At 43.2% G+C, this 19,075-nt stretch overlaps 1 protein-coding gene across 2 annotated transcripts in view; it reads left to right on the top strand.

Moving 5' to 3' along the window:
• Window positions 1–18,702, top strand: part of KIAA1958 (KIAA1958 ortholog) — a 166,126-nt gene extending 147,424 nt beyond the window's left edge. The window contains exons 4-5 of one of the 2 annotated variants that reach the window (XM_019554910.1): window positions 13,720–13,892; window positions 17,729–18,702. In XM_019554910.1, coding sequence (XP_019410455.1) covers window positions 13,720–13,892; window positions 17,729–18,535 — 980 coding nt within the window. In that variant the 3' untranslated portion in view covers window positions 18,536–18,702. Of the gene's footprint in view, window positions 1–13,718; window positions 13,893–17,728 lie in introns of both variants that reach the window. The other variant, XM_019554911.1, reaches the window with a different exon arrangement.
• The last annotated feature ends 373 nt before the right edge of the window (window positions 18,703–19,075 follow it).

Raw genomic sequence — 19,075 nt, 5'->3', positions numbered from 1 at the left:
TGGCAGGGAACTTTTAAATCCTCTCACCTCATTGTGAGAAGTCTGTTTTGACAATACTGCAATGTTCTCCATTGGGACTCTGAAAGGCACCTAAAGGAGTTAGATGTCCAAGCCCCATTGAAATCCAGGTGCCAGAGTCCTTCAGATGCCTTTGAATATCCCTGCCATTAACACAGTCAGTTATTTTAAAACATCTTGCAGAATGAAAAAAAAATGATACATTTTTAGTATTGAAATGTTGTTCTATGTAAAAAAGATACCTTTTTAACTTGGAGATCTGCTCTCTCTCTATGTGTGTTCTGAATTATTTCTACACATTTTGTTAGCAGGGAAAAATGTAAGACTTTGGTGCACTTTAATACTGTAAGCCTTACAGGATCATTTGTGTGTAAGTGCCATCAGTGGATTCTTTTCTGTTATGTGCCCCTCATCAAAATGGTTTACTAGGAGTCAGAGTCATCTGTTGAACTAGGAGTCATTATTGTCAAGTTAGACCTTTGCTGGAGTAAATCAGTCTGCAATAATTTAACTGGGTAGAGAATGAGTAAAATTGGTAGTAAGGTGGGGTGGGCATAATAGAGATGGAAAAATGAGAACAACTTGCCTTGGGTGTCAGATTCCAGGCGGAGCCAATAGCTAAAAATGCACACCTTTTTTACTTGTAAACAAGGCGTGTTTGTTTTGGCGTCAGCAAGGGGTAGAAATTGTGGCATGCCCCCATGCTATTAATACAAAATAGCTCCTCAGAGTTTAACAGCAGGATGGGTCAGATCTTTGGGCGGTGTAAAGTGATGTTATTACAGTCTGTTCCAGAATGGAGCGCAACTCTTAAGTGCGTTTTAAGCTATACTTAGAGAGTAAACATGCCACCCTCAAGCATACTGCCTCATTCAGGGCTGGCTGCCTTGTAAAGCAGAAGCAGTTTAGCTGCTTCTACAAGTTGTTGTGGCAGGCTAATTAACACCGCTGAGGAATGGGTCCATAACACCCCTCCTCCTCAAGGTAATTAGCCTCCCTGAGCATCTTATTGCTATGTGGCTTTTGTTTCAGAAGGTAGTCTACCCAGAGCAGTGCTGGATGCCTGCTGGGACCATCGCTACAGGTGATTGTTTGCTCTGTGGATGTTGCCTTGGTGTGATTAAAATGTCCTGCTTTTCTGTAAGAGTTTATTTACCTCTTAACAAAGACAAATGACACCTCTTGTCTCAGATACCTAACCGTCTGCCTTTAACTGTGATGGAATAAACACTTTTTGGGCTATATGCCTGCTTCGCTATAATTTATTTAAGAGCTCTCCTTGAAAAGTGTTGCTGTTCTGCAGCTTGTGGAAGAAAGGAAATGCCGAAGAGATATGAAGGGTAAAATGAGAGCAAAGGCTTTAGAGGGTTGGTGTATTCCTTCCTTTACTCACTTCTCAAAGAATTAGAAATATTTCAAAAGAATAAATGAAGTTGTGGATTAATTGAAGTATAACATTAGCTTTTATTTTTCCCATTGACCCATTTAAAATTGCCAAGAGATTCTGATGGTTTTACATATTTCGACTTAGTGTCTGGTCCCTCTGTCATTATAATAAAGTCTACTCCTGCCAAGCAATGGATTGACTTCATTGTATGTACAATGTTTGCTACTATTGTAGTATGATTTCTTATTGTTTTTAAATATTTGTATTGGTACAGCCTTAAACTTAGAGAGAAGAGATGATCTTTTCAGAAGTAATCAACTGATAGTCATTGATGTCTGTGTAAGTGCATGCTTTATTCAGTGTTGTGTCTGTGTTTAGGTGTAGTGACCAGTTCTCATTTATTTAATAAACTGTTTTCTGAAAGGCTGTCTGCTTTCTTTAGTCACTTGAATATGACTTATTTAAAAATTTGAAGTGCATCATATAAAAACCCAGTGGTCTCACAGGGTGCCTGTACAGGTGCTGTGAGGCTGCTCTGATATGCAGTATTTACAATGCATTGGAGCATTCAATTAATGGGGTCTGCTGGAGCGTGGTAATTACCGTGCTCCAGCCAGCCTCTGTATCTTGTGTATCAGTGTCCCCACACTTGCTTGTCAAATGAACTTTAGTTCAAGTGCCCCCATCACTATTTTGAAGTGTGGGGATGCTGATGTACGAGATGCTGTGGTGCTTTAATTAGAGCAGCTCTCAGAGCCACTCCAATTAAAGACCCCCTCCCCGCCCCCCCAAGCATGTGTAAAAGTGCCCCCAAGCCTTTCAGTTTGGGTGTGAATACCATGGTAACATTTCTGCAAGCTTGGAAAGCATTCTGAAAGTAGACAGGCACACCAAAGTCCAGTTGCTGTCCTGACTTGCCTAACTATTGATTTTTCTGGAACCCTGATTGATGAAAGCACTTGTACTTAAGACTGCCTACAGATGTTTGTTTCTACTGGAAGAAATTTATTCTGGTAGAAAAATAACCCAGGTGAACTGTACCGACATTCCTCCAGCCCCATGGCTAGAAAGCTTCACAGGTAAGCTCCCCAGACAGGTGACACTGGAAAGCTGCTCTTTCAGCCACCCTTACCCTTAGGGAATCTCACTAATTGACAGCCTTCCCTCTCTTCTACCTGAGAGCTGACATAGACAGCTGGTGAGGGTTTCTGCTTGTGGAAAATATGCCCCCATCCCTCCAGTGGAAGCATTCTCCCAGGGCGGGTTGGGAACCCTCCCAGTTGTCCCCCACAGGAGACTAGTTCCACTCTGCACTCTTCGAGGCTGACCCGGAAGAGTACAAGGAAATGGGGAGAGCACTGTGGCAAGGATGTGGCAAACTGCCTTGCCCCACATTGCTCTAGGCTTGACCCCAAGCAGTGCAGAATGGGGCAGAGGTATTTTGCAAAGCTCCTGAGCCACAGCAGCCTGCCTGCACTCTGCACTGCTCTGGGTCAGCTTGTTGGTACAGCTGGTAAGGGGAAACCCATGGGAGCTGGTAAAGACCTCTGTCTCTTCCTGAAATCAAGACTTGAAATGATGGCTGCTGCTCCCCCCACCTCTTAGGCAGGAACAGCTTCCCTGCTGCCTTCTAAGGGCTAGGGTGACCCCAGTTTCAGGAAGGCATGGGAGTCTTTCCCCTGGTTTCACTCTTCCTGATTCCCAGAGGAGCAAAGCCAGGAGAAGGTATACAGACATTTAGTCTCCCAGAAGAAAGGGAGTGATTTAACCCTGGCTGTTGCCAGGTTATTTTCTTCCTGGACCAGCCATTTTAGCTCCAGGAGAAAAGCTTGAATGCCTACAGGCTTTTGGTTTCTATCAGGAGATGGCAATTCTCCTAGTAGAAACTGAATATCAATTGCTGTTCTGAAATGCAATTGGCAATGTGTGTTCACATGTATGTTTTAGTCACATTGACTTCAGGATTAAAATATAGACTGTAAATGCTCTTCCTTAATAAAAGTGCTTTCCGAATATTGCCTTTGGATTGGGTGAAAATCAGGGTATATTTTGGCTTGGAGCATTGCATTTTACTTTTAGAACTTTTATAGCCAGGACTGCCGTTCCCTCACAAGAAGCAATCTTATCAAACAAAATAAGATTTTCCAAGCTGAAGGAGCTGCCTGTATTGTGTCTAACTAACTTGTATAGTGACATACCTTCCTAATGGCTGATCGGGGGGTGTGTGTGTGTGTATTTAGATATTTTTTTAATTCTTGGGATAGTCTGCAAAAAATAGTCATGAAAGGTTTTTGATTTAAACCTAAGAAGGAAGTAAGTTCTAATCCAGGGATTCAAACTTTCACTGACCTAAAATGAGGTCTTAAAATTTAGAGCGTACAAAGTTGAAACAGAAGCCCAAGTAGTTTAATGGTACAATTTTAACAATCTCTTGACATCTTCATGAAACCCCTACTAGGCCTCCTGCTCACATGGTGACAAGGGTGTTGTTCAATAATGTTCAATCTCAAGTGCTTGAACAGATGAAAGCAAAATAACTAATCACAACTCCTAACTGTGCAAGGGCATCCTGTTCTGGGTCCATGCAGGGAGGTTGCTACAAGCAACAGGTCTGAGATGGGGGAAGGGTGACGGTGGGGTCGTTGAATGAGTGTGGGATGGGAAAGGAGGCTTTTCCACAGTCTTTTCTACATCAGATCCCTGAAATTTGGTAAGTATGACTAAATGGGGTGTACCCTTGCTGGTAATTTGCAGGATTGCTGTGATGTTCCTCTAACCAAGGCCATGAAAACACTTCTAAATATAGTGCGACTGTGGGGTGCTTTAAGGGTGGATTGGTTATGTTTATTTTATAAGCTCTGAAGTGAGTCCAGGACTAAGCCAAAGAAAGGACCAGGCCTCTTGTGATGAAACTCATTTACTTCAGCTTTTCACCATCTGAGCATCATTGCTCCTGCAGGCAGTGAAACGGATGTAATTTATCCCCTCCTCCTTGTGCCATGAAGAGGGGTTGTCCAACCCCATGATAGTGTGTGCCACCATTGCACACAGCCTACCATAAAGCCATGTCACCTGTTTTCCGGACTGAGTCTCCAATGCATCGACCAATAATTCACCCTGAGTTTATTGCATAAGCTTTGCTTTATCTCTTGACTGCACAAAGATCACATTTCCTTGTTGTGCTTTTAATGAAATTTCATTATCTAGACCCTGTTTACAAATGATATCTTTTTAATTCATGCAGAAGTAGCTTAGGGGTATGATGGCAGGATGCCTATTTAAATGTGTTCAGGAGACGGGAGCCTGCACAACAGCAAAGTGGGATTTGAAATTAGTTGATGGTTTACTTTAAAATTTATGCCAAAGAACAAGTGGAACTTGGCAGCTGTCCCTGGAAAGATATGTAGGACTTCTCCTAAGAGTAATCCAGTGGTTTTCTGTATTCTAACACTAACTATTAGCAATGCAAGGTAGCTTGAAGCAGTTTGGGAGAATACTTTGGAATGTTAATGTGCAAATAGACCATATACCAATGTTCAAATCACTCTGTTTTCATATAACCACACTCTAGAGTCAAATTCTGTGAGATACCTGACACGAGCACCAAGGAGTGGATGTGACAGAAACTGGTTGCCACTCTCCTTTGTATAGCTATGGAGAAATCGCAGTATAGGCCCCAACAGGGTATGAGCATTTCCAGGTAGAGTCCAAGCACCAGCAGTAGAGGTTGGAATTGTAGGTGGGACACTAGAACTTGGCTTAGCAATATGGGGAACATAAAATAAGAACATTTTTTGGCATAGTCTTCTAGTTTGTTTGGTTTTTTTTCTTTTTTCATGGAAAACATCTAATAAAACACATGGTGGTGGGAAATAAAACCATAAGATGTAAAGAAGGTTGTACAGTGACAAAAACCCATAATTAGAATTCACAATCTCAAAAGACAAATGAAAGTCCGAAGTGTCAGGAAGGAAAGGTGAATAGCTATGAGACGGTTGACACAAGATGGTGGTCTTCATATTGGGAAGGAGCTTTTGCAATATGTAATGTCTGAAACACTTGTCTTAGGATGCTTTTGGAAAGGGCCCTTAAAGCTGAGCTGTGGTGTATTGGCTGCTGGGTGACAACTGAATGTGGTTAGAATGCTGCATAGAAGCAATTTGCATTGCAGAAAAATAAGTCTTACTTATCCCCCTCCAAACCTCAGGTCTTTGTTGCAAATTCATGAGTGCCATCTACTGGCACATTATCTCTTGCTGTATATACAAGCCTCTCTCTTTGCACTCTCATGTCATGTCATGTGTTGCAGCTGCTTGAGAGCTCCTTTCAAAAACATGCACCTGTGCTGATTATTTATTTGAATTTAGAAAGGCCCTGTCTGCTCTGCTATATTTGCAGAACTGTTCAACAAAGCTTTATTCCAGGTGCATAAGGACCAAGACCATGACTTCCTGTCATATAGGTACCAGTCTCTTTGGTCCCTAACAGGTACACTTCCTGAGGGATGGCCACAACCTTGTCCCAAGTGTTTGCATTATAAACACTCCCCTTCCCCTTGAGTTGTTGTGGAGCAGTAATCCTGCATCTGATTCTGCAGTGTGCTAAACCAACATCTGCCTGAGAGCAATACATGCTTTTGTTTTGCCAAATTTAATCTCCGTTATAGTTAATGGTAACAATATGGCAAAACCCCCAGTCATCATGCCAGTGGAAGAGCAGAGGCACAGATCATTTCTGAAAGTAGATGGGATCATGTCAATATTTTGATCTGATCTGTATCTCATGCCCATCACCTTGCCATGCAATTGCCACACAGAAAGTAAAACGGTTCGTTTATTGGCCTTGTCTGCTCAGCCCAATATAACCAGACAGTTTTGGATAAGACATTATCTGAAAATGTTTTCACTCCTACCAGTTTAAAATACTTGTTCTTCACAAACAGCAGTGTTGCCTGCTAGTGGTTTCAACATATATTGGGGATGAATGGGTAGTAGTTGCATATATCTACACTCTCTATGAAAAAAACAGAAAGCATGTCCCTGGTCCGTTTACGTAGGGAGAGGTAGTTAGTCCCGTTAGCCTGAAGTCAAGCAAAATGATTGCTTCCTGTAGGCTAACTACTGTAAATAGGCAATGCATAAGCTTTAATAAGCAGGATCTGATGAAGTAAGCCACTGCTTACAGATGCTTATTGTACATTTGATTTAGTGAGTGACTGGGCAGGTCTATGTGAGATGCTTTACTGTGCAGTAAAAGGTCACTGTCTACATGTGTGCAGTAATTAGGGTGCAGTAGACTAATTTACTGCACTGCCAAATAGTCCTGTCTGATAAAGGTCATATCCAGCAGCACAGTAAATTAGTGCACTAAAACCCACATGTAGATGGTGATGTCAGGACTAGTTTATTGTGGCTCAAATTGAGTTGGAGTATATTCAGTTGCATTAATTGCACATGTAGATGTGCCCTATAAGGTTTAAATCTACCCTGCCTTCTGCCTGCTTATGCCGAGTCACCTAAGGAAATATTTTCAGATTATAGACCGAGATAACTAATACCTCTTACTCTATGCATGGAACTCCAGTTTATATCCGTGAGACTAGTACATCCTGATCCATGGCTCCCAATAACACAGCTTTCCTTTTGGAGGAAAACCGCAAACCTAGTCTTAATCCTAGGAATTGGGAAGAACTTGAAGATTTTAAAATAAATCAGATGTAGGATCTCTCAGTTTTGATGGTTTCTTAATAACAATCCTGGCAAAACTTTGCTTGCTTCCTCCTCTAAACCACAAAAGATGTAATGCCTTTACCCAGGATGAAGTGGAAAATAACCATACTTCAGGACTCATATTTAGAACTAATATGGGACCTAGATACTGCCTTATTTGCTCCGTGGGCCTGGAGCAGGCAGGTGTGTTTGGAAGGCAATAAAAAATATCACTTTTAAAAATGATAATACACAATATTTATTGTCTGCCTTCTAGAAAGTTGGCAAGTTGGTTTGCTTCCTGGACTGGTATATTTCCAATATGAGGTTCTTTAAGAAGGTTCTTTAAGAAGTATTGTTCTTGTTAGAGTGACATAACAAGATTCAACCCAAATTGGAAAGGTTCACATTTTCAAAATGCTGCCCAATTTCTGGGCTGGGGCATGCATGAAGCGTGGGTGGGCTGGGCACGTATAGACCTGGCCAAGAACATATCAGAAACATGGAACTTAAACTCCTAAATCACATAGGTGCTTTTACAAATTTTATCTGACAAGTCTGAAGTAGGGAAGGAGTCTACCCAGTCAACCATGTCATTGCTATAGACTTCTGTCAGTGAATAAAGCAGTTCCTCATGCATTCTACCATGTTTTCCTATATAATTTTATGCAACAAGAGCTTGATTCATCTGTTGACTGATGAACAAGTGTGGTATAGTCTTGCAAATACATAAATACACTGATGTGAATAGGATGTGAGGATGGCTCTAGCAAGGATGATTTGGCAATATGTGTAGAAATAAAAATCAACTGACTTCATGTCTTTTTACACCACTGGAGATACCCAGTGGTGTAAAAAGACATGATGGTTGATTGTAAAAAGAAGACAGCAGTTAAGCAAGTGCTTAACTTCAGCAATTTCCATGAGATTTAAGCAAGTTTTTAAGTTACAGCATATGCTTAAGACATTTGCTCTGAAGCCACTGAAGTCAGTGGAAGTCTCTTCAGTGTCCCTTGATGAATACAGACAGGAAGACTTATGTTTAAGTTAAACATCTGCTTAAGTGCATTGCTGATTCCAGGCTTCAGTCCTTTCCAGTAGTGTCCTGCTGTGCTAGATTGTTCTGATTGTTGGAATTAAAATAAGGGGAGTAAACTGTGCGCCAGAAGGGGTCTACATGTGTGTCTGCTTGGGACCAAATTTACTCCTAATGGAAGCAGTTGAGACCAGGGATGGTCCTGCCCTGCTTTGCCCCACTGCAGCAGCCAGGGGGAGCACCAGGCTCCCTTGGGTGCCAGCTCAAGGCTGGCAGGGGACATGCGGCTAGTCCCAATCTCCACACTGGGGTGAAGAGCTGTCCTGGCAGCCAGGGCTGTTGCATCCCAGCCATGTGGGGATTGGTTTGGGACCCAATCCCTATGTGGCCTGGAGAGGCATCCCAACCTGGTGGGGAGACAGCTGCCCCTGCAGCTAGCACAGCTCTCCCCACGTCAGGGTTTAGCAGTGGGCCCCCTACTGCCAGGGCTGACTGCAAGCAAATTGCCCCTGGTCAGCACCTACAGTTAATCTACTACCTGTATTTACAGGTAGTAGAAAACTGCACATTAGCCTAATTTACTGCACAGTAGCTGCTGACAGCTGCATGGTGATGCCTTACTGTGCAGTAGATTAGCCTACTGTGCAGTAAAGCATTGCCCACAGACTTTCAGAGAAGAGAGTCCTAGCTACTGTATCACTAGTGACATTACTGTCAGTGTCCTGATTTCTTGTAACTGTTTTCTATGTAGTAATTCAACAAGTGCAACCTAGTTTTTAGCCTATGAAATTGGTAGTCAAGGAGACTAATACCCAAGCTATTGGGCAAAGTGAGGAAAACATAATCCTACCTTCCAAACCGCATGCTCCAAACTGAGAGCAAACCCTGTTTAGAAAAAAAATACAATGGCTTCAAGGTCTGCTTTCAGATCAAAAGGAGAAAAATCCCTATGTCTTCAGGTGTTGTTTATTTGTTTGTTATATAGATGTAATGCGTAGAAATTCAGTAGTATTTAACCTCTAAATAGGTTGCGAGCTCTCTACTGTCACTGCATTCTGTGGTCTAGAAAACAGGTTCCTAAAATTTTGCCCCTGAAGGACAATTTCAAAGTGGCAATCCTGGATGACAGGCTGCATCAGAGGGGCTTGCAGACCACATCTGGTCCTTGAGCCACATTTTGGGAATCCCTGGTTTGGAAACTGCCACGAACCTGAGAGAAAAAGAAGTGTGTACATGGAGTTAGGTTTTGCAGGAAGTGCATATTCAGCAAACACTTACGTAGGGTGTTTTGGTTCCTTCATATTCTGGATACTACAAAAATGGATAAAGTTGCAGCAATAGTCTTATCTTCAAAACCTCCTCGGAACACATGTTGATTGTCTCAGTCCACTGCAAGTTGTGGCTGATTTGTTTAGTTTTTGAGATCCCTCAGGAGATATTTAAATCCTTCATGAAACCACTGTGTATTTTGGCAATCTGTGAAAGCTGGGATTTATCACTGACTTCCAGTGGGAATGGAGTTAGACTGGCACAGAGTGCTTTCAGATATTTCACCACAAGTCTGTTAAGTGTGTTTCAATAAATGGCCTATCAGTAGTTCCACTCGCATCCAACCTGATGTTCACATAGATCCTGAAGATAAAAATATATTTTATGTAGGCACCTAGAAGTGATATTTGGCCACCCAAGTACAGACTGTTCCCAGGAGAAAGATCACAGGACTATCTCTGGTGGTCAGGTAAGAGGGGGCTAGTGATAAAGAAGTAGGTCCTTTCCTGGCAGATTGTTTGTTAGTAGGGAAGGTTCAGTGCAGACAAACGCAAGGTGGCACACCTCAGAAGGAATGATCAAAGGTACAGATATAATGTAGGTGACACCTGGCTGGATGGCAGCACTATGGAAAAGGACTTGGGAGTCTTGGTAGATCACAGACTCAATATGAGTATGCAGTGTGATGCAGCCACACAAAAGGTGAATGTGGTTTTGGGGTGCATCAACAGAAGCATCAGGTGTAAGACATGGGAGGGGATAGTGCTTCTGTACTCAGTACTGGTTAGGCCACATCTGAACTACTATGTACAGTTCTGGGCTCCACATTTTAAAAAGGATGTGGAGAAGTTAGAAAGGGCCCAGAGGTGGGCAACAAAGATGATCAAGGCCTTGGAAAGCAAGTCATATGAGGCGAGGCTAAAGGAGCTAAGCATGATCAGCTTGTGGAAAATGTGCTTAAGGGGCCCATGATAGCAGCCTTCGAGTACTTGAAGGGCTGCCATAAAGAAGGAAAAAGACACCTTTTCTCTCTTGCTGCAGAGAGGAGGACACAGTTGCAGCAACCTAAGTTTAGAGTGGATATCTGTAGCTATGCCTATGTTCTATTACGGGTATTTTCCATGCTTCTGACCTTTGCTATCTCTTTCTGTACTCCCCCACTTTTCTACTACATATTGGGGTATTTTTAAGCCTTCCTAGAAGCATTGAGTGCTGGCTACAGTCAAGGCTAGGGACTTTGACTGTGGTGTGCCAATGCTGCTGCAGGGACCAAAGCCAGAGGTTCTTGGCTAAAGCGTCTTGCCCATCTGCTCAGTCAGCCTCATCACCATATTTAGGGTCAGGAAATGTTTTTACCTCATAGTCAGATTGGTATGGACTGTGAGGGTTTTTTCCTTCCTCTATAGTAGGGGGCATGGACCTCTACCATGATTATATATTGACAGCATTTCACAGCAGGACATTGGCTGCTGTGGTTCCCCTGCTTTACCTACGGCAGGTTAGGGTGTTAGGTCTGTGTTGTGTCAGGCTTGATGGTAGTCTGATGTAGAGTTTAAATTATGGTTTGTATGGGATAGTTTGGATAGGGATGATCCTGTCTCAGGCAGGGGAGTGCTCTAGATGACCTCTGGAAGTCCTTTCCAGCCCTTCTTTTGGGAACATATCATAGAATCCAGTCCCCTGCCATGGGCAGGAAGTTATTGGGCTCAGACGAGGTCAACAAAGTGCTTGTCCAGTCTCACCTTGAACACCTCCAAGGAGGGTGACTGCACCACCTCTGCTGGGATTGTATTCCAGATTCTGGTGACCTTTTCAGAGAAAGTGTTTTCTTGTGTCCACCCTGATTTTCCTTTCTATTAGTTTATGCCCATTTGTCCTCATCCTCCTCTGAGGTACCTTCCTAAAGAGCCACTCCCGCAGATCTTGATGCTCATCCCTGACATACTGGTAGGCAGCTATCAAGTCACCTCTCAGCCTTCTCTTACTGAGACTGAACAGGCCATTCCCGGAGTCTTTTCTTATAGGGCCTATCCTCCAGGCCCCTAATCACATGGGTGGCCCTTCTTTGTACCCTCTCCAGCTTACCCACATCCTTCTTGAAGTGCGGTGCCCAGAACTGGACACAGTACTCCAGCTGTGGTCTCACCAACGCTGAATAGAGAGGTAGAAGCACCTCCCTGGATCTATTGGCAACACATCAGGTGATGCAAGCCAGAGTTCTTTTTGTCCTTCTGGCAACCTCATTGCACTGTTGGCTCATGTTCATCTTCTGGTTTATTATGACCCCGAGGTCCCATTCAAATGTTGTGTCAGCCAGTTGACCACCACCCATCCTATAGTTATGGTGAAGGGTCTTCCTACCCAGATGAAGAACCTTGCACATCTCCCTGTTAAAACTCATCTGATTCTGGTCAGCCTATAAATCCAGTCTGTCAAGGTTGTCCTGGATCTTTACCCTATCCTCTGATGTGCCCACATTTCCCCACAGATTGGTCAGGCATGATCTAGTTGCTTCTTAACACCCTTCTTTTAGTAATTCAGTTATATATACACATCTGATGCTTGCTCTGATGCATTCGAATTGGAATACTCCAGAAGCCTTGGCATCATATGTATCAAGCATCTCGCATTTCAAAATGATGGCAGGGGCACTTTAATTAAAGCTTTTTGAAGCAAGGAACATGGAATACAAGAGCCACTCTAATTAAAACTTCCTTCCCTCCACCCTGGAGCACATGTAAAGATGCCCTATGATTTTATGAAAATATAAATGGTTCAGTGTAGATTATGGTCCATTGTCAATCAGGAAGCAGACCTGAACTTGATTAATCTGTCCCATGAGAAATGAAAAGGAAGAGGCTCCCCCGTGCATATGCACTTATTATGGTCTCACTGGGGGGTTTTACACATGCTTCAGGGGTGGGCACTTTAATAAGAGTGACTCTGAGAGCTGCTCTAATTAAAGTGCCTGCAGCATCTTGTGTATCAGTGTCCACATGCTTCAAAATGGCAGCAGGAGTGCTTTAACTAAAGCTCATCGAATGAGTTTTAGTTAAAACACTCCTGCTGCCGTTCTGAAATGCAGGGATGCTGATACATGAGATACGGGGCCTGGTTGGAGCATGCTAATTAGCATGACTCAAGCTAATTAGATTAATTGAGTCTGTTCTGGCAAGCTGTAATTACTGCACATCAGAGCAGCCTCCCCACACATGTATAGGCACCCATTGTTATTTAAGGAGTCTGGGACCTTCTTTTCTTCTTCTACTCATTTCTCACCCCATTTCAGATGTGCAGTTGTTCCCAGTTCACATGCCCACTGTGGACCTACTTCTATTGAGGATGGGATGTCTGAGGAGGTTTGTGGTGCTGGTCCTGGAGCTCTCATTCTTTTTGTGCTCACTACCTGAGTGTGGCTCCTATTCTCTTCACCTGCCACCAGCTTCGTGCGCAAATAACAGCAGCCTACTGGGGCTTACATGCCCTGGGCTGTTGAATTTACTGGCTTCAGGCCCATAAAATGTACATGTAAAGTATAGTGGAAGTAATAAAATTATAGTGCGATCATAAAAATGTATTACTCTTTCATAAGCGATATTAAGTGTCTGAATATCCATAAGATGGTCCTTCATCAATCTGCACCTTTCAGTTTCCTCCTATAATGCTGAGGAGAAATTTAGAAACAAGTATTGAGTATCTTTGCTATCCTTTTTGGCTCATGACATCTCTCATGCCTACCTGTTTTGGGCCTGATTCTGTACTGCCTTTTAGTGAGTGAAAAATAGGTGTGAAGCCCCATAGGGGGAGTGGGCAGAGAATTCAGATCTATTTGCACAGCTATCTGTGACTGCAGAAGGTGAGTGCAGCCCTAAACTGGGTCATATATGTGACAAAGCATTTCTGTTTCTAGCTCTGAGATGATTCATATAGCACAGCCTTTGACCCAATTGTTTTTCCATGTTGCTTTCCTCCTCCCTGACCAAACGAAGGGTCATCAGTTCTCCCCACCTCTGGAAAGCAATAGGTTCTGCATTACTCCATCCAGATCATTAACCATGTTTGGCAAAATATGTTTTAACTTTAGGACTATCTCATATAGATGCCATACTGGAAACATTATTTTTTTTCTCAAGGTCCAATAAATGTGCATTTAATGGCTTCATGGGACTTCTCTATTACAGTGACTACATTTTTCAATATTCCACATGCTCTGTTAGCAATTCCAAGTTGCTGAAGCCTGAATTAATCAAAGAGGTCAGTCAGGCTAAATTATTTTCATCCCTTGTTTGTTTGTCTTGTAGCATACTCGACTAAGCTCAACAAATTTCCTGTCTTTAACTTTGATGATGACCTCAAGTACCTGTGTATCAGTGCTGTGAGCCCAAACACTACAAAGGCCACCCTTTATGCTCTTAATGTGTGGAGATATTGGTGCATGACGAAAGGACTCAAGGACTACATGGACATCACAAAGGTAAGCAAGCACTTTTCAAAAGACTTGATTAAACTATTAGACACAGGTCCCCTCTTTGCATCAACCTACTGCTTGAATGGGAAAGGCAGGGCTGGCTGAAGGTGGGACTATGATCCTATTTCATCCCAGGGCCAGCTAGTTCCTTGGCATGAGCCTGCAACTTCTCTTTACATCTAGAAGGCTGATTCACTAGCCAGAGAGTATGGCTGCATACAGAAAGCTCTGGTTGTGTCCCATTTTGCCCTGTTCTGCCCCCTAATGTGTCAGGACAGAGGCAGATTTCTTGTGCTGATTTTATTTCTCAACACTAGGGGCCAAATCCAAAAAGGCATTTAGGCACGTGCCTCCTATTTTTTAAATTCAATGGACGTTTAGATACCTGAACAAGTGTTAGGTACCTAAATACATTTTGCACCTACCCCAAAGGCCCAGTCCAGCAAAGCACAGAGGCATGGGCTTAAATGTAAGCCCAGAAGAATCCTCCCATATTTAATGACAAAGTTCATGGATGATACCAAATTATGGGGGAGTGTGGTCACACTCAAGAACAGGCTGGTGATACAGGCTGACTTGGACAAGCTCACGAAGTGAGCAGATCATAACCTGTTGATGTTTAACACAGAGAAATATAAAGTACTCCATCTGGGGAAAAATAATCCACAACACACTTACAGGTTTAGCAGTGCTACGCTTGCCAGCATGACAACTGAAAGAGACCTGGGGGCCATGACCACAGAATGAATGAGCCACCAATGCAATGCCATAGCTGGCAGAGTAAATCAAACACTGGCATGCATCTCCCAATGCATCTTAAGCAAGGCTAAGGATGTCATCTTCCCACTCTACTGGGCCTTAGTCAGACCACAGCTGGAGTACTGCATCCAGTTCTGGGTGCTGCACTTCAGGAAGGATATTGAGAAGCTTGTGGGTGGCCCAAAGGAGGACCACACACATGATTAGAGGTCTGGAGAGCAGGGCATATGAGGAGAGGCTGAAAGAAATGGGACTGTTCATCCTGGAGAAGAAGACTTAGGGGCGACTAGGTGGCAACCTATAAGTTGTGGCGTACATCAGGGCCTGGGTGAGCATCTGTTCACCAAGGCATCCCAGGGGAAGACAAGAAACAATGGGCACAAACAGATTGAAGATAGCTTCAGATTGGACAGAAGGAAAAACTTCTTTACAATTCAAAAGCTTAGGGTCTGGAACAGACTTCCCCCAGAAGTAGTACAGTCACCTACCCTAGCAATCTTCAAAAAGTGTCTTGATGCCCACCTCCCTAGGGTCATCTAATCCCAGTAGTCTTTCCTGCCCAAGTGCAGGGGCGCTGGATCTTGTAAGGTCCCTTCCAGCCCCTAACATTTATGAATATATGAATTTGTGAATGTCAATCATATATATGAGTGGTTTCATACTGGGACGTAATGAAAACAAACAAACAAAATAAACCCATGTTATAGCTAGTATAAAAACCATGGAACCATGGGAGGAGTTTTAAAGCAGCATCAGGGATGTTATGAGGTTCAACCATGGGTGGATGTAGGATTTTAAAAAGGGTGGTGTAGATGATATGATGCATCACAGCACATTTTTCTCCAGTTAGAAAAAAATGAGATGCTTTACTATTATGCTAGGGAGCAAGAGGTATATTATTCTATTTCAAATCAAAGCAAAAACAAATGCACCTTTATGGAAACGTGTATTAATTTTGCTATTATATATAAAAAACACAACAAACTAGGCAAAAATAATCAAACAGTGCTTACTTTTGTTAGTCCTGTAATCATTAGAATTAAATGTATATCTCCCTTTCAGATTCATAAAACAGTATCTAGCCTTCTTGAGCATGTCTGTAGTGTATTCAATGCTTCACTTAAAGTTATTTCAAGACCTGAGTTAATGTTTCTTTAACCAGAGTTAAAAACAGGTGGCAATGATGTTGAATAGGAGCTACATTATCAGGAGCAGCTAACAGACAGCAGAATTTCCAAAGAAAGGCTAGCTTGATTAGTGGCACATCCAGACTATTAAAAAAGAGAGAGGGTTGTTAACACCTGTGGAGTGAAGTGCTTAGAAGGAATCAGGTAGATTCTAATGAGCTGTGATGTCAATTGATTCCCTTACCGTTGCTTGACTAGAAATGCTGCTGCTGCCACCGGGCATTTGGTTTTAAACTTTGAGTAGGGCAGGAATCAAGTGGGAGGAGGGCAGTGGTGACATGTAGGGAGTGCACGGGGGTGCATGCACACCCCCTGAGAGTGCTGGTGCACCCCCTGACAGCCAGCACTCGCTGGTTAGGTGATGGGCAGGGGGAGCAGGCGGGAGCCCCCCCTGCAAGCGCAGGCCAGGGAGTAGGAGCTGCTTCCTGTGGCCAGATTTGTTGTGGGGGACCACCTCTCCTGATTGCTGACTTGTCTCTGGGGGGGCATGTGCCCCCCTGACTAAGGTGGCACCAGTCACCAGTCACCCATGGGAGGGGGGACAAGGGGGACTGCATCCCCTCTAGATCTGCCCCTGGGTAGAAAACCTGTCTTATAGTAGCTGTGCCTTCATTATGGTATAATGAGATCTTAGGCTGCCTTTGTTTGAGAGAAATTTGCTTGTGGTACATGCTAAGGATTTCAGAAATGCCATGTGAGTTCCAGGGAAGTCATTGGAATGCCACACAGTGGTCACTCGGCTTTGCCCTGTGATGTCAGGGAATGTGGTATTTTAAGGTTTGAAGACTCCAACATTAAGAAAGCTATTGCTTTTGGGTTTTGCCACTGTTTGTATAATAAGCAGCTGTGTTGGTGATATGAATGTAGAAAGGATAACTCTGGAACACAACCGATGTCTGCAAGTTAACAAATTAAAACAACAAGCATGACCTGCTGCAGTGCAAATAAGTGCTTGTGATTGCAAATAAAGGTTGGGAATGTTCCTTAATTCCCAGGTTCTGGGACTCAGAGGCAGTATTGTACAGCCCTTCTTCTGTTATTGCAAAAGCTCATTATAACCAGCTTGATGCTTTCCTTTTAATTAAGAGATTTATAGAGGCTGTAAGTATATCTCAGTGGAAACAAGAAATGGAAAGTTTCCACAGCTGGCACTGAATAGGGAAAAGTATAGAGTAGAAGGGGTATGCTTGTTCAAGCATCAGCATATGTTCATACTGGTCAGAATCCTAACCCAAATGATGTACAGCTCCCACTCACTTTGGGGGTGGGGAGGGGCAGATGGGTTCTGTGTCCTAGAAGGAAACTTTCCATGATAACTCTCATGCCATCCAACATCCAAATGGATCAGATCTGTCTCCTCCCACTACTTTTGGACCCATAATACCAGCCAGAGTCTCATCTCTCCCAAGTAATGTCCTTGGTATCATCCATAGCAAAGTTTATCTTAAATTCCCTTTTATCTCCATCCAGCCTCGTTTTCTATTGGCATTGTTACAGTAACTAGATTGAAATACTGCAAATATGCAGCCTCATTCTAAGACCACAAGGTTATGCAGTAATAATCTTTTGGGGAAGCATGATGAGTATTTTACCTCTCCACAAAATAGGCCCTTGAGAGTTTCATGGTGCAGAAGAGCGTGTTTACTTTGATGGCTATAGAACAGAAGTGGACCTGAACTTGGATGTGAACATTGCTAAACTTTGGGGAAGTTTGGGTCTGGACCCAGATCTGGAACTAAAGTTAATTGTTAGCCTGTTTCTATCATGACTCAGACCTAAACCCTAGAGCTGACCACTACTGAGGTTCAGAGTTATATGGATCCAAATCAAAACCTGTGAATACGTGAACTGTATATCACGTATGGATTGTGATGATACATGTTTCTCTGGTTCCAGATTCCAGCTATGAAGCTGAATGAACTGCTTGAGGACTTCTACATCACAGTGAAGAAAACAGATGGGTCAGATTTTCTGGCTACCTCCCTGCATGCTATACGTCGGGGGCTGGACCGGATTCTGAAGAATGCTGGTGTGGGATTTTCCATCACCAGCAGCACCTTTAGCTCCTCCACCAAGAAGCTCAAGGAGAAGCTCCGGGTGCTCAGCAAGGCCGGGATGTCTGGTGCTCGCTCTCGCAACATCGTCTATTTCTCCCTTTCAGATGAAGAAGAGATGTGGAGGACAGGATGCTTGGGTGATGATAATCCCATGGCCCTACTGTCCACGGTGGTGAAATACAACAGCCAGTACCTGAACATGAGAACATTACAGGAACATGCAGACTTAATGTTTGGTGATATTGAGTTGCTCAAGGATTCACAAAACAGGCCATTTTTTGCCAGAACAGACAGTGTAAAGCGAGAGAACAGGGTGAGCTCGAACAAAGTGTGTTATGGCCAGATATACCACGAGCACTCCAAAGGGCACAAGCTCTGCCCGTACTGCCTCCTCTATAAGTACATGTACATACACCGACCACCGAGCCAGATGGAAGCCAAGTCTCCTTTCTACCTGACTGCCCGGAAGGAGATTAGTGGCATGGGAAATGTGTGGTATGAGGAGCAGAGGATGGGACTCCGCTCCCTAAGGGGAGTTGTTCCAAAACTGGCAAAAAAAGTCAAACTTGACCGCTGTGAAAATTTCACTTTTGTCTCATTTACTCAGGCTTCCAGAAAGTTTGGTCCTCTCAGCTCCTACCAATGAGCCTGCCCTCCACTGCCAGCCACCATCCATGGGCTTAGTCTGCTGTATAAGAACAGTTGGTGAACTACAGAAACTTATTTCAGTACCCAGACTTCCATAGACCATCAGAAAAGATGATGCCCTGCTGATGATTTGCTTTGACTCTTATCAAGGCAGCTGCTACTGAACCCCCCCCCCCAAAAAAAAACTGTTATTAAGAGATCTTTTCCAAGTGTGTGTTAATATAGATTATATTACTGAGACAATAGATTGCTGCAGAAACAGGAATGTGACAAAGGTGAGGAAATCAGTTAAATACAGTGCCTTTTCGCACACATTTTTCTTGACAACTGCCACATTAAACTGGACAAGAATTAAAATTCCCAGTAGCCCAGTAGCTTTAGTGCATTGTGAAGAAAGTAAGTTACTATTAAAAAAAAGGTGGAAAGAGAAAGAGAGGCAGATGTATTACATATTTCCTGAAGACAAATTGCACTTGACACTTTTTTTTTTCCGTTTGGTTGAAAAGCAAGCAGCAGGCCTTGATGGAAGATCCCACAG

The sequence above is a fragment of the Crocodylus porosus genome, unplaced genomic scaffold, assembly GCF_001723895.1.
Source record: "Crocodylus porosus isolate Cpor-Errol unplaced genomic scaffold, CroPor_comp1, whole genome shotgun sequence".
Taxonomy (NCBI): Eukaryota; Metazoa; Chordata; order Crocodylia; family Crocodylidae; genus Crocodylus; species Crocodylus porosus.
Note: the sequence above shows the minus strand (reverse complement) of the source record. Positions and strands in the feature narration are given on the sequence as shown.